At 44.5% G+C, this 14174-nt stretch overlaps 1 protein-coding gene across 1 annotated transcript; it reads left to right on the forward strand.

The window, feature by feature from the left end:
- The first annotated feature begins 393 nt into the window (after positions 1 to 393).
- LOC109742285 (uncharacterized) lies at positions 394 to 879 on the forward strand. The gene has a single exon (XM_020301378.1). The coding sequence runs from the start codon at positions 394 to 396 to the stop codon at positions 877 to 879; it is 486 nt and encodes a 161-aa protein (XP_020156967.1).
- The last annotated feature ends 13295 nt before the right edge of the window (positions 880 to 14174 follow it).

Genomic DNA, 14174 nt, shown 5'->3' on the forward strand with positions numbered 1-14174 from the left:
GGTAATATTAGAGCAACTCCAACGGCCGACCCAAACGGACGGTGTTTTTATCCGCTTTTTGTCCGTTTGGGTCGGCCGCCCGCCCGCCGTCCGCCCTCTTTTAGTTTTGGGTCGGCAGTGCGTCCAACGGGCCGACCCATTTTATGACCGCGCGCGTTTTAGATCATGCCAGCGTCCATGCCGTCGCCCTGGTTTTGGCGCTCCAGCGCGCGGGAAAGGTTCACGCGCGCGGGGGAAAGCGGCCTAGCGCGCGCTGGTTTTGGCGATCCAGCGCGTGGGAAAGGTTCGCGCGCGCCGCGGCCGGCGCTCGTTATAAGAAGGCGCTCCCTCCACACTCTGTCCGCCGCCCACTCGTCTCTCCCCCCTCACTAGCCTCGCCGCCCCTGCGCCACCATGTCGATCCGCCGCCTGGGCGCTTCGGATTTTCGCGGAGTCCGCGAGCGCCGCTCCGGCGCCTTCTCCTCCGAGATCTGGTTTCACGAGAAACGTCTCATCCTCGGCACCTTTGACACCGCAGAGGAGGCGGCCCGCGCGCACGACGCGGCGGCGTGGCCCCTCCTGAGGCCTCGTCGGGATATGAATTTTCCCGACGTGGCGAGCCAGCGGGCGCAGGATCAGGCGCCTCTCCCGCGGCTTTTCACCGACGAGGATCGTCGTGTCCATCGGAGGCGGCAGCGTCGCCTCGCCATCGCCGAGATGGACGTGCAAACCTTGGTGCTGTGGCAAAGGAGGTTGGAGAGGGACGCGAGAAGGAGGGAGCGAGCCGCCTATCGGGAGGACAAGCGTTCGCGGAAGCAGGCAGCTCAATTGAAACTGAAGCTACGAGAAACGTCGGGTTGGGACTTTGAAGACGAGCAGCATGCTGACGCCTACATTTAGACGTCGGAGGAGGACATTACCGAGTCCGAGTCAGAAAGCGACGAGTAGTGGTCTTTTCTTTTATCTGTGTACGCTAGAACTATCTAAGTATCCATTTTTATCTGAAAAAATGGCCGGCGGCGTCGGCGACGAAGCAGGCGGGCGAGGGTGTGAATTCAATGTGCCACCGACCAGCGGGCCCGGTGAGAAAAGAGGGCGAGCGCGCGCGCGTCCGTTGCGTGTCCCCGCCGACGCAAATCAGGCTCAAAAATGGGCCGGGTATGGGTTGGCAGGCGGACGAAAGCGGACGCACGTCCGTTTGGGTCGGCGCGTTGGGCCGGCTTTTTTGTCTGCGCCGACCCAAACGCGGACAAAATGGGTCGCCCCATTGAAGTTGCTCTTAGTTGCCATTACAATTTCAATTTTTCAGGCGCATCTACAATTTCATTTATTCCGAAAGTACCAATTTTTTCCAGTGAAATTGTTGTCCTAGATAACAAAATTGTGCTCCCACAAACTGGCAGCAAGTGTTGATTATTCCGATTCTTCAACAATACGTGCTTCCACTATGCTGAAATTATTTGCGGCTGCATGGATATGATGCTTCCAAATTTCCATGCTTCAGATGTGTCATATACATGTGCTTCTTCACGGTGTACAGTTTGCTTCATACGCTTCAGAGTTGTGCTCCTTCAGTGTGTAAAGTTTGCTTCATGTACTTCATACATGTGATTCTACACTCTTCGGTTTGCTTCATTAATTCCATGCTTCGTGCTGTTTTGTTGTCGTCCTGTTTGTATTCAGGGGGAGGAGCGGAAGAGGATGCTTTCTAGATGGGGAGCATGACATGGTGGTCAATGGGTGCATGGCGTGAAGCATGAAATTGAGCATCTCGATTTCCTGTATTCTTTTCATCAGCTAGGAAACAAACTAGCATGGTGCACACTCCGTGGGTGCATGTCGGGAGCTCATAGCTCCTCACCGGACCTGCTGATTTGGAGGTCGCCAAGGCTAGGTTGGACGCAGTAGATGGACCAAAGCGAGAGAGACACAGGGAAGGGACTGCAACGATGGTGCGACAAAGTAGCTAGGCAGGAGGAGTACATGCTTCCTTACATGATTCCTAGCTTGCTTCATCAGTATTGTATTGTACATGTAGTACGAGTTGTTGCTTCATTCCTTCTATTCTTTTGCATCATGCCTAAGGTTGTATGTTTCATAGGTGCGCAAGAAAAAATAATATTAATCTTGATTCTGGAAAACACACTCATGTACTGACTACCATTCCAAATTTGAAGCATCCAATAGTGCTTTTTGAAGCAATGTTGGTACAACCAGGAAGCATCTAATATGCAGGGGACAAAATGTTTTTTAGGGGGCGAATGTTTAGTTGATCTATATGGATGGATCCAATAGTTCTTTGTAGAAAATTTTGATGATTTGCAGTATTGGAAGAATGGCTCATACGATGGAAGCAAATTAAGCAAGTATTATGGTGTATGTGGGACATATGACAAAACAAATCCAATCCGCATCGGAAGCACATTAGAAGAAATTTTTATTTTTATATTTTTTAGATAAATAAGAGAAAAATATGGAACAAAAAAGTTATGAATAAATGCATCTAAAATTGTATGGTTACATGATTTTAGGTTCTAGTTATGGTAGGAAGCACACTTTTTTTCTTTTCGAGAACAAGTAGAAGCAAACTCAAATCACGTTATTATAGGCTGCAGTTTTGGTAAGAAGCAATCACGTGATTTTAGGCTTCAGTTTTGATAGGAAGCAAACACAATACAGAGACCTTATTACGTGGAAGCAAGCTATCATCAGGCCCACGTTGTAAGCACCCATCAAAAACTGCTAGTTAACTCTCTAATCCAACGGCTGTACACTCTAATCGAATGGCTCTAGCCTGGTCTGACGGGATGCTAGGGATCAGTAGTCTGATCCCTAGTGGTTCCCAAACATAAATAACTTAATTAAATAGTCCACCGTCGTCATGGCCCATGCACAGTACATAAGATGAAATAAAAAAACATAAAAAAGATAATGCAGCCGCCCCACGCACCGCAGAAGTCGTCGTCGCCGATGCCGATGCCGTCCCAGCCGCCGTCTCCAGGCGCCACGATCCTCGTCGTCGCCTGTCAGGTCAATGTAGGGTGGGGGCGTCCAGAGGTAGGGCGGCGGCCCCCATAATGGGTCGGGCGCGTGCTGTGCAGGCTGCGGCGAGGGCGGCGGTGCTGGTGGTGGTGACCACGGCGCCCATGCACGCTCCTCCGTGGGCTCCTCCTTCACCTCCTGCCTGACGTCCAGCTCCGGCACGTAGACGTCTCCGGAGGCCGATAGCTCGAGCATCTGCTGCAGGCCCTCCCACTCCTCCTGTTGGCGCCTGTACTCCCGCTCAGAGTCCTCCATGACGGCCTGCAGGAGCCGCTCCTCCTCCTCGTCCGTAATGGCGGGAGGCTGCGGGGGTGGCGCCAACGGGGAGGGAGGTGGCGTCGGCATCAGGCCGCGCACTCTTGGCGGGCTCGGTGCGCGCACACGGGGCGCACTCTGGGACACACGGGGCGGGCTACGACCACAACCGGCAAAAAAGGTTTGCCGACGCATGTCGTGCTGGTTCTGGAACCATGTGTCCCAGAAGGGCGAGTTGACGTCATACCTGCGGTCGGCGAGGAGCTAGTGCGGAATCCTGGTGCGACGACGGGCGATCTCCTGTAGGTGGGCACGGCCGCTCGCCGGGACGAGGGGAATGGGCACCAGATCCGGGCTCAGATGCCACCCATTGGGGAGGTGGGCATCTGACCACGGTAATGGGGTGCCGGTCTCCTAATACCGGCAGCAGACTTCGACCTTCACATACGGCCTGTAGCGTGGCACGACCGCCAGAGGGGAGATGGAGAAAGACGCCGGCGAGGTGGAGTGGCTGGCCGCACTTCCAGACGAGGCGGACAACAACCTCGCCTCGTGGTCGTGCTTGGTCTTCTTGCCGGGATGCCACTTGCAGAAGCCCATGGCCGGCGGGGAGCAAGGTCGACGGCAGCTAGGGTTTGGTGTCTCTGATGGAGGGGCAATGGTGGGGAAGTGGATGGGGATGGGAAAGTGAAAGTGACAGTGAAAGTCCACGGCTTCCCCATAAAAAAGGATGTGACCGGGGGCCTTCTAGGTGGCTGACTTGTGGGCCCAACCATCCGTGCTTATTGAATAGGGCCGGTGGGAGGTGGTTGGACGACCGGCACGCGGATTCGAGGCGGACACCGAGACACCACATGCAGGTCTGATTTTTGTCCGTGTAACCGTAAAGCTCGCTCAACTTTGTTCCTAAAATGGATCGAGCTGGACAAAAAACGTACACAAATTAAGAATGAGAATGCGGGTTGGGCAGGCTCGTCTGTCCGTTTGAGCCTAAACGGACGCGGCCGGCCTACTCGAGGGTCTGAGTTGGAGTTGGCCCTACTCCGGCGATCTTTCCTCTCCCGCGCATCAGGACGGTTTGACGGAGCGGTAAAACAGAGTGACAGATAACATATCAGGCCCCTGTGCATGCAAAGTTTGCTCTTGCTCTGTCGCTCTGCCTGTCTGGCAGCACACAAGAACAAGATGCATGTCTTTCGGAAGGGGGTTGCCATTGCTGGCTTATTTCTGCCGCCGGATCGATCTCTGACTCCTGTGCGCGCACGAAGACACACGTCTTTGCCGAAGACTCGAAGCAGCATCGTACGTGCATTAAAAGCGTCACGCGAGACTCGGATCAAGCGCACATGCATGGCATATCAGCCATGGCGGATGGCGCCGTCTCATCTGTTTACATGAGGATGGGGCGCGGCCTACTCCTGTATCAATTATCTGTCGTCCGTTCGTGTACGCACTCACTGTTCACACTGTCATCACCTTAAGCTTTGGAGTGCACAGAATGATATGTGCTCACTCCGTACTTATTTTGCTCCGTATGTAGTTCATATTGAAATATCTAAAAAGACTTATATTTAAGAACGAAGAGAGTAGATGAGTAGTAGCTTCAAGGTCAAGGCGAGGAGAGAGATTCCTGAATCCATCTTTTGGGGACATGTAACTCCCGGTTCTTGTTTTGTGGTCAAAATTCGGAGACCAATAAAGCCGCTTGTCGGGTCCAAGAAAAGCATTTGTAGAAGCCGTACTGGCATGATCAATTGATGAACTGCACCCGCCATGATCATTCGGTTGTTGTTGTTGTTTGCCTGCCCAACTAGCAAATAAATAGTGCTCAATCTGAGGCGTACAAGATACAACGTACAGCACGATGGACTAGGATCGTATCAATGGAGCTGTCGTTTCTCCTGGTCCATTAGATTAGATATATGGTACTATGTCTGTAGATGTATACTCATGCTCCTCGACCCCAAATAAGCAGAAGGACATCAACAGCTGTGCGTTAATTAAACCCTCATCTACCGTCCGAAAATAAAGTAGCCACGAGTCTAATCATGTTTCCTTTTTTCCGTTCAAATAGACCCATGTAGTTAAATGCGCCGTTAGATCTCGTGCTCCTAGCTTTGTCTACTTAATTAGCTGTAGCTAGCACTGCGTATGTACGCTTGCCCGTGATTGGATCCTTCTTTGCCCTAGCTTGGGATCCATGGCAAGCTATGCTGTTGAGATGTCGGTTTCAGATGTGCCTTTTCCTGGCTTGTCCAGATTGAGAACGGAGACATTCTCTGATGCGCACCACGTACTAGGGGCTTAATCTCCATCATTAATCAATTACAACGATTTATTTGGTGGCTGGGTAGTCATGATTGCTACTAGTTGTTTCTTAATTTTTTTCTCCTGATGTTTCTTTAGTATACCTAGTTTCCCTGGGGATGTCGCTGAGAGTGCAATAGTGGCAGCCCATCTAAATATAGCATTGGAATGTTTTTAGTAGGTATGAATGAAACATTCTTATCTCATACGACTGATACTGGCCTGGTTATGTCTTTATCTCATGCGATTGATATTGGCCTGGTTATGTATATCCTGCCAGAGGGAATGCATAGTTCGTATTATAAGGACCTATCCCGTTTCTTCTCGCAAGCGATGAAGGGCCGATAGAAATACCACATGGTGAAGTGGGCCGACATTTGCCTTCCCAAGGAAATGGGTGAGTTGGGTATTCTGGCCTTCAGTTGGATGAACGCCGCCCTCATGCTTAGGTGGGTCTGGCGGATCATTCGCGGGGAGGGGTGATTATGGCTGTTGCTTCTTCAGGCAAAGTACCTTTGGGGAGTGTCGCGTCTAGCTTGTGACCGCATGGAGGGCTCCTGGTTTTGGCTGTCAATCCGGAAGATCAAGCATGAAATTCACCTGGGGTTGTCCTTCTCGATTGGTAATGGCTGAGGGGGCATGTTTTGGTTAGATCGTTGGGTGGACGGAACTCCTCTTTGCACGGGTTCCCAGACTTGTTTGCCATATGTGTGAATCCGTTGCTATTGGTCTCTGAGGTTGTCCAAAATGGTCAATGGAACGTCTTGTTTCGTCGCTCGTTTGGCCCAGCGGAGGTGTTGGAGTGGTCCAATTTACAGGCAACCCTACCTCCCGTGCTCGCGAATGACCTGGATTCTGCGCAATGGATTCTTTCTCCCTCGGGAGAATTTTCGGTGGCTTCAGCATACCGTGCGTTGTGACGTAGGATGACGGTTGAGTGGATGATGCCCCTTTGGAAGGCGCCTCTCCCCTTGAAGATTATTTTTTTTGTTTGCCGACTGCTAAGGATCGCCTCCCTTCGAAGATGGAGGTGCTCAAGAGGCATGGCCCGGGTAATGGGTTGTGCCCATTGTGTGGTGTTCTACAAACTCGAACCCACATCCTCTTCTCCTGCACGACAGCTAGGTCGCTTTGGATCTTTGTCCGGGAGGCCCTCAGGCATGAGTAGGAAGTTGCGGATCTTGCCAGCTTCCTCCAGGCCAAAGCGGTGCGGACCGGAAGGCAAAGACGCCTCTTCTGGCTGATCTTTGTTGCGCTTACTCGGACGCTATGGACGAAGTGTAATAAGATGGTGATCGAGAGGGTCTTTCTGCAACGAGCCTATGGCTCTTTCGTCGAATTTCTTGTGTTCATGCAGCACTGGACCTGCTGGCTAGGCAACGGGACCAGGTGCGCCTGTGGTGGATGTTGGACGCACTACATTCCTTGGCGCGTGGACTAGCTTCTCCGAAAACCCCTTGATGTGATGCCACTTGGTGGCCTTTTTTCTTCCTTTTCTGTTATGTTTTTTGGGCTTGCTTGTGATGTGGCCCTAGCAGACTCTTTATGTCGGTATGTTGCTACTCGCTTTGTGAACGGGGTTGTTGCTTTATTTATAAAGTGGGACGAAAGTCTGTTTCGAGATATTGGCCTGGTTCAAAGGATAACAGTACATGAACGATCTAGTCCAAAACATAAAACTGGACCTCTTACCATGTCACCTAATGCTAATACTGCTTGGGATATAAAACAGGTTGCTAAACAACAAGTAGCAAAAGACGGTTACTGCTAGAGCATCTCCAACATTGCTCGAAAAATCTTTCTCAATAAGTGTTTATTAGAGGGGTCCCACTTGTCAATGAGATCTCTCTCTATCTCTATCTCTATCTTACTCTCTCTCTCTCTCTCTCTCTCTCTCTCTCTCTCTCTCCCATAATGGAAAACAACAGTGTGAGTGGTGGGCGGCGGTGGCGTGATGGTCTGACAGGCGGCTACGATGATGGCATGTGGTCATCAATTGAGTTGCTCAGGCGGCGGCGATGGCATGTTGGGCATTGGCAACGACGCGATGACATGACATGTATTGGGAAAGGTAGTAGGATAAGGCCAAATCTTCCTAAATATTGGGGAAGACGGGATGTTCTATTGGGACGTCCGAATGATTTATTGGAAATTGTGGAACTGTTGGAGCACGTGTTTTGGCCCAACTCCCCCAATACATGAATTTAATTGGAGATTGGGAATTTCAAGATGCTCTTAGAATTATCCCCATTTGGCAATCCATATGTTATTTGGGGTGTGCCATATGTGATTTTGGCCCATTCTAAATTCATGCCCCTGTTTTATTTTCTAAGTTTTTGAGGGAGAGGAATGAGTAGTTTTCTATTCCTCTTGTAATGGCTACAATCAAATAAAACAATTCTATTTCAAAAGCTCCAAAAATCCCAAAGAAAAAGGGGATCAAATAAATAAAGTTCAAGGAGCAATATTCCAAAAAGTAGCCATTAGAAGAAGAATGGGGATAAACATGTCTTCTTGTTCTTCAAATTCGGAAAAATAGCCTTCCAAAATACGGCGTCACAAGTTTTTGCCTGTTATCTAAATTAAACGCATGACAATCCCTGCTACCCTCTGTGAAGGGCCTTTCTATTTACTTTTGTGTTGTGTCGTCACCTTCCTAGAGCAAGTTTAACATGTATTCAGTCTAACATTATGTGATGCATGAGTAATGTGATGCCTTGTACTAAATCATAATAGCTAGTCCTTCTTCAACTTCTTTGGTGTCTTGCATTTATGTTTTGCTTCACAAAAAGACTGGCGGGATACCATGTTGTCATATTTGCATCATGTCCATTTTGATCATCTTGATGTTTGAGATGATTTATTATAACTTACTAATTGGTTGGAATCATACCATAGGAGCATAGTTACTAAGTTTTTGTTATCTTGCGGTTATTTTTATCAGACATTTGAAAAGTGGTCACAGACTAAATTTTTGTGCATACACATAACAAAAAAAGGTAATCATAAAAGTTTTTCTTTGTTGCATCAGTTTGTCAACTAAAATGCTTGAGGGCATGCAATAAGCTGCTCAGGGAGCTGAAACGTCTCAAACGTATCTACTTTTGCTATGTTGTTGGCCTCTAATTTGTATAATCTGAATAAAACTAATCCAGATTGACATTGTTTTCAATAGAATTTTACCATGATGTTTTTTTTGCGCATAATTAGAGTTGTCTGAAAGCTCCCCAAATTTTTATTGAATTTTTTCCCGGAAGAAAGAGCCACGGAGCTAGAAGGGGGGGCGGAGGGGGGCATCAGGTGGCCACGCGGCCTAGGGGACATTGGGCCCTAGTTACCACCTTACGCCCTCCTTTAGACGATAAATATCTTTCGCCTCGAAACCCTCATGAAATTAATCTCCGAAGTTTTCGTGACATGGAGCCACCGCCACCTCTGTTCTTCTTTCGGAGGGCTAATCTGGAGGTTGATCTTGGCCTCTGGAGAGGGTATTGAGCACCATCGTCATCACCACCATCATGATTTCTCAATTCATGTGTGAGTAATATCCCATTCTCCGTGTAGGTACATAGGGTGGATGGGAATTGGATGAGATATATTATGTAATAGATGCCAGATTTGTTAGGGTTTGATGCTAGTACCCTGTATGTTATGAGATTGATATTGTCATGTCTTTGCTATTCTTAATGCTTGACACTAGGGCCCAGGTGTCATGATTTCCGACCTAAACTCTTTATGTTTCCATGAATATGTATATACGTGTTTTGGATCTTATTTGCAAGTTATGTGCATCTATTATGGTTCTGAACAATAGACCTTGAAGTGGCAATAATTAGGGTTATCGAAGGGGATGGCTGTGATTTGAGAATTACATGTGTTCAAAAATTGTTAATATTTGGCTCAGTGCTTTGTAAAAGTAGTGCTTTAATTACCATTAATTTCTATTAGGATCCTTTCGAAATGGGAGTGTAGGACAAAAGATATAGTGCAAATTCTTATTGTAAGCACATACAACTACACAACGAATACATGCTTACATATGATTGATGAATTGAGCCTGATTTGTTGTCACCTTGTGTTACAGTACAACTATTACATATTTTATTTCATCCTTGCAACGTCCATTATCCACTCCCATGCCTACCCGTTTCATACTTGTTGCTCTTTTTACATTACTTTAGTCTTGGCAACTGTTGGGAATCACTCTTTTGTTACCACAACTACGTTCACTACATCGTTTTTGCTACTAATAAATTCTGTCTAGCAAGTATTGTTTTCCACGTGTGGTTGAATTGACAATTCACCGGCTAAGGCTTATAAGTATTCTTTGACTCCCATCGTTTTGAATCAATAAATTTTGGTTGTAATACTTCTATTGAAGACTATTGCGATCTCCTACACTTGTGGGTTATCAAGCCCAAATCTTGCCGCCGCTGCTAGAGTGCTCTCACATGCCATCGCATTGCTCCCCCTCCTCTTTCCCGGCTGGCGGCCTCACCGTTTACAAGGGAGTGGGGACCCGTTTTTTCTTCTCAGGTTTTTGTTTCCCTCATGTTGGAATAAGGTCTTCGGGTCTTTCCTTACCTCGACAATGTGAGCGGTAGCGACCTGGGAGTTTGTCTCCTCGGATCTATGGGCTCTCTTCAGATCTCGGTAGTTGTTGTGTGATTCCTTTGCAAGATGGTTAATGCTCGTCTTTCTTCCTAACGGTTGCGGGCCAATGGATATCTCGTTGATCTAAATACTTTGCCATCACAATCAAGGTGTGTTCAGATCCCGGATAGCTCGAGTGGCTCAAGCAGCATAAAAAACCTCAAGTAGGATTCCCTTGGTGGAGTCCTTGTAGCGGCGCAGATGGTTCCTTGCTACAACGACGCGGCGCTCTTCTCGGTTTGGGTGATTCTCGTTAATGACAACTCTTTGATGTTAAGGGTTGTTATTTTTCTGTCTTAGAAAGTCCATTTATGTAAAAATTACAGTTGTCTCATTCTTATCTAAATAAAGTAGTTTATGTTCTAAAAATAACTTACTGATATCGCTTGAGAACACTATGAGGTGTCATATTCCAGGGGAGAGCCTATTTGGTGCAACAACGCATAGGGTCATTGCCCAGTTGGACCTTGGCCTAGTAAACCGCTCTCGGTCCCTGTTTACAGTTTTTTTTCTTCGATGGTCTACCGTTTTAGAAATAAAACGCTGCTTTCTAAGGCTAAAATTTAAACATTTGGTAAAATCAACAAATTTTGAAAAAAAAACACGAATTTGAAAAATGTTCATGCATTTGAAAAAAGGTTCACAATTTTTGAATTTTTTTGAATTTGAAAACGTTCATGATTAAAAAAATGTTCATGAATATGAAAAAGGCCCATGAGTTAAAAAATCACAAAATGAAAAAAGTATCGGGATTTGAAAAAAGTTCACATTTTGAGAATTAAAAAAAGTTCATGAATTTGAAAAAAAAAGTGTTCATGATTTTTCTTAAAAAGAAACCAAAATAAAAAAGTTAAAACCAAAACAAAAAAGAAGGAATACAGCCAAAAAATACAGATAAAACCCACATGAAAAACAAAAGAAAACCCGGTTGAAGCTTCTAGTAGCTTTCAAAAATTGATTTCTACATTGAGCTGTTTTGGGCCAGCATGTTTAACACTGCTCACTAGGTCTATATGCGCCACACACGACAAGAGTAATTTGGCTCGTTGAGGGCCAAATAGGAAATTCCAAGTTCCACGTCTGCATCTCATCAATTCAAATTGCTTGCATGTGAATGTGATTGAACCACGCCTTGGCCCAGTAAACATCTCACTTCATATTTTCTTTCGATGGTTTACTGTTTTAGGAAAAAACCACCACTTTTTTCGGCTAAGTTTATACATTTGGTAAAATCAACAAATGTGTATAGATTTTGAAAAAGTTCATGAATTTGAAAAATCTACATGAATTTAAAAAAGGTTCAAACATTCCAAAATAAGATTGTGAATTCTGCAAAAATATTCATGAATTTTACAAAAAGAAGAATATGTTAAAATCTTGTGAATTCGGAAAAAAGCATGGAACCCAAGAAAAGTTTGGGGATTTGAAAAATGTCATGAATACAAAAAGAAGTGAGCAAATTTTTAAAATTTTCATAGATTTTCAAATGATCATGTTCTTTTTTGTAAAAAAGAAAAGCAAAACATAAAAATAAAGAAAAAAGGTCAAAAACACAGTAAAAACACATAAAAAATAAAAGAAAACCATACGAAAGCTTCTAGAAGCTTTCCAAAAGCAATTCGCACATGAAACTGTTTTGGGCCAGCCCATTTAACAAATGGTCAGTAGGTCTGTGTGCGCCACATACTATTCGGCGTCTAGCAAATCCTATATGGTGCCATAAGCGTCGGATTTAGTATGTTTTACAAACCGATGCACACCCCCTCCACTCCACTAGTCGGTCCAAGTAGCTTTTTTTCACACAGGTTCGGATTCCGCGGTGATTTTCTAGGCGTTTTTTCATTTCGGTTTTTCATGCATGCTTTTCGCGTGGATTTTTATTATTCTATTTTTTATTTTCCATTTCTTTTGATGTTTCCTTTTTTATTTGTATTTTCTTTTTTACTTCTTTTTTATTTTATTTTCAAATACATTAGCTTTTTCAAATTTGTGAACCTTTTCTCAAATTTCATGAACACTTTCAGTTCTTGCTCGCTTTTTTAGTAAACTTTTTTCAAATTCATGAAATTTTTCGCTTTTCTTAACTATTTAGTGACATTTTTAGAATTCTGGCAAACATTTACTAAAATGTGTGAACTTTTTTCACAAAATTCTTGAAGTTTTTTTTCAAATCCGTGAACTTTTACAGTTTCGATAACTTTTTTAGTGATTATATTTCAAATTTTCGTGAACTTTTTTCTTAAATTCACGAAATTTATTTTCAAGTCCGTGAACTGTTTTTCCAAATCCATGAGCTCTTTTCAACTTTTATGAACTTTTTCCAAAACCTAATTTTTTTTTCCAAATTTGTGTTTTTTCCCTAAATCGATGAACCTTTTCCAATATTGTGAACTATTTTTTTTCCAAAATTGATGAAATTTCTCCAAAATCAATGATTTTTTTTCAAATTTGCGAAGTTTCTTTTTTCAAAATCGATGATTTTTTTCCCAAATTCATGAACCTTTAAAAAAATGATAAACTGTTTTTTACCAAATCGATGAACTTTTTCAAATTCGTGATTTTTTTTCACTTTCATGAAATGCACTGACTTTTCAAATCCATGTATGTTTTTCAATCTGCGACCTTTTTAAACTCGGGAGCTTCTTTCAAATCGTTATTTGTTTTGAAATTTGTAGTTTTTTTAGATCCATATTTAATTTTGAAAGGCAACCAGTCACTGGTTGAACGTTGGACGGTGAATCGAGCGTAGGACAGTCATTTGCGCGAGGCCGTGAGCAATGGAAAAGGGTGGAGTGAGCGAACGAAAGAGAGGGGAGAGCGACCAACTCGCTTGCTGGTCCGGCTCACGCGAGACGGCTGCGTGAGCGACAGCTTAGCGAGTTGCACAACGCCTATATCTCGCATTAAGCGAGTCGCTAAAGAACAGGAAAGGCGAGAACCAAGGATCAATCCCTGGTCGACAGGTATATCAAGCGCGCTGCTAGCCAATCAATCCAAGTCCCATTCATGGTTTGTACTACGGGCATGCCCTACTTAATGCCATTTAAGTCGTTTTTTTTTTCTTTTTTCATATTCTTTTATTTCTATTTTTTTCTTCTCCTTTTTTTCATTCTTCTGCATTTTGTTTCTTGCGGTTTACTTTTCATATTTTTTCGGTTTATTTTGTTTCTTTTTGGGTTTTTCTTTGTCATTCCGGTTTTTATTTTACACTTTTTGTATATGGCAACAACAAATTTCTAATACACGTCTAACATTTTTCCAATACAAATTTAACATTTTGTAATACATGGCCAACATTTTTTCTATACACATTTTCAACATTTTTCAAATAAAAGATTGACATTTTTTGAATACATGGCCACCATTTTATCTATAATATATGAATATCAAGGTTTGAAATTGCTGACCATTGCAATTGAAAACTCCAACAGAGCTCTATTTGAACTGGATGAACTTGAAAATAAAAGGCGCCTCACCACCCCTGAAGCAAACTTTCGCCGAATACTCAAAAACCACATTCTGCGACTTCTGGCTTATCAGAAAGAATATTGGAGGAAAAGATGCACTATTCTTGGGTCAAGTTTTGGTGATGAGCAACCTAAATTCTTCCAAGCAATGGCTTCAGAAAGATATAGAAGGAACAATATTGCCTCACTTATCACCGAAGATGGTTACTGTGTGGAAGATCATGCAAGGAAGGAATCAGTTATTTTTCAATCCTTCAAAAAGCGGCTAGGTTCATCGGCACAACATGAAATGAAGTTTGATTTAGCCAGAATCATCAAGAGGATAGAAGACCTAGACCAACTCATAGTGCCATTCACTCACAAAGAAATCGATGATGTGATCAAATATATGCCTGCAGATAGAGCTCCAGGACCGGATTGTTTTACTGGACAATTCCTTAAAACTTGTTGGCACGTGATTAAAGAGGATTT

The sequence above is a fragment of the Aegilops tauschii genome, chromosome 4, assembly GCF_002575655.3.
Source record: "Aegilops tauschii subsp. strangulata cultivar AL8/78 chromosome 4, Aet v6.0, whole genome shotgun sequence".
Classification (NCBI taxonomy): domain Eukaryota; kingdom Viridiplantae; phylum Streptophyta; class Magnoliopsida; order Poales; family Poaceae; genus Aegilops; species Aegilops tauschii.

Excerpts from the sequence above, each read along its gene's own strand:
- LOC109742285 (XM_020301378.1), top strand. The coding sequence starts at position 394 with ATGTCGATCCGCCGCCTGGGCGCTTCGGATTTTCGCGGAGTCCGCGAG.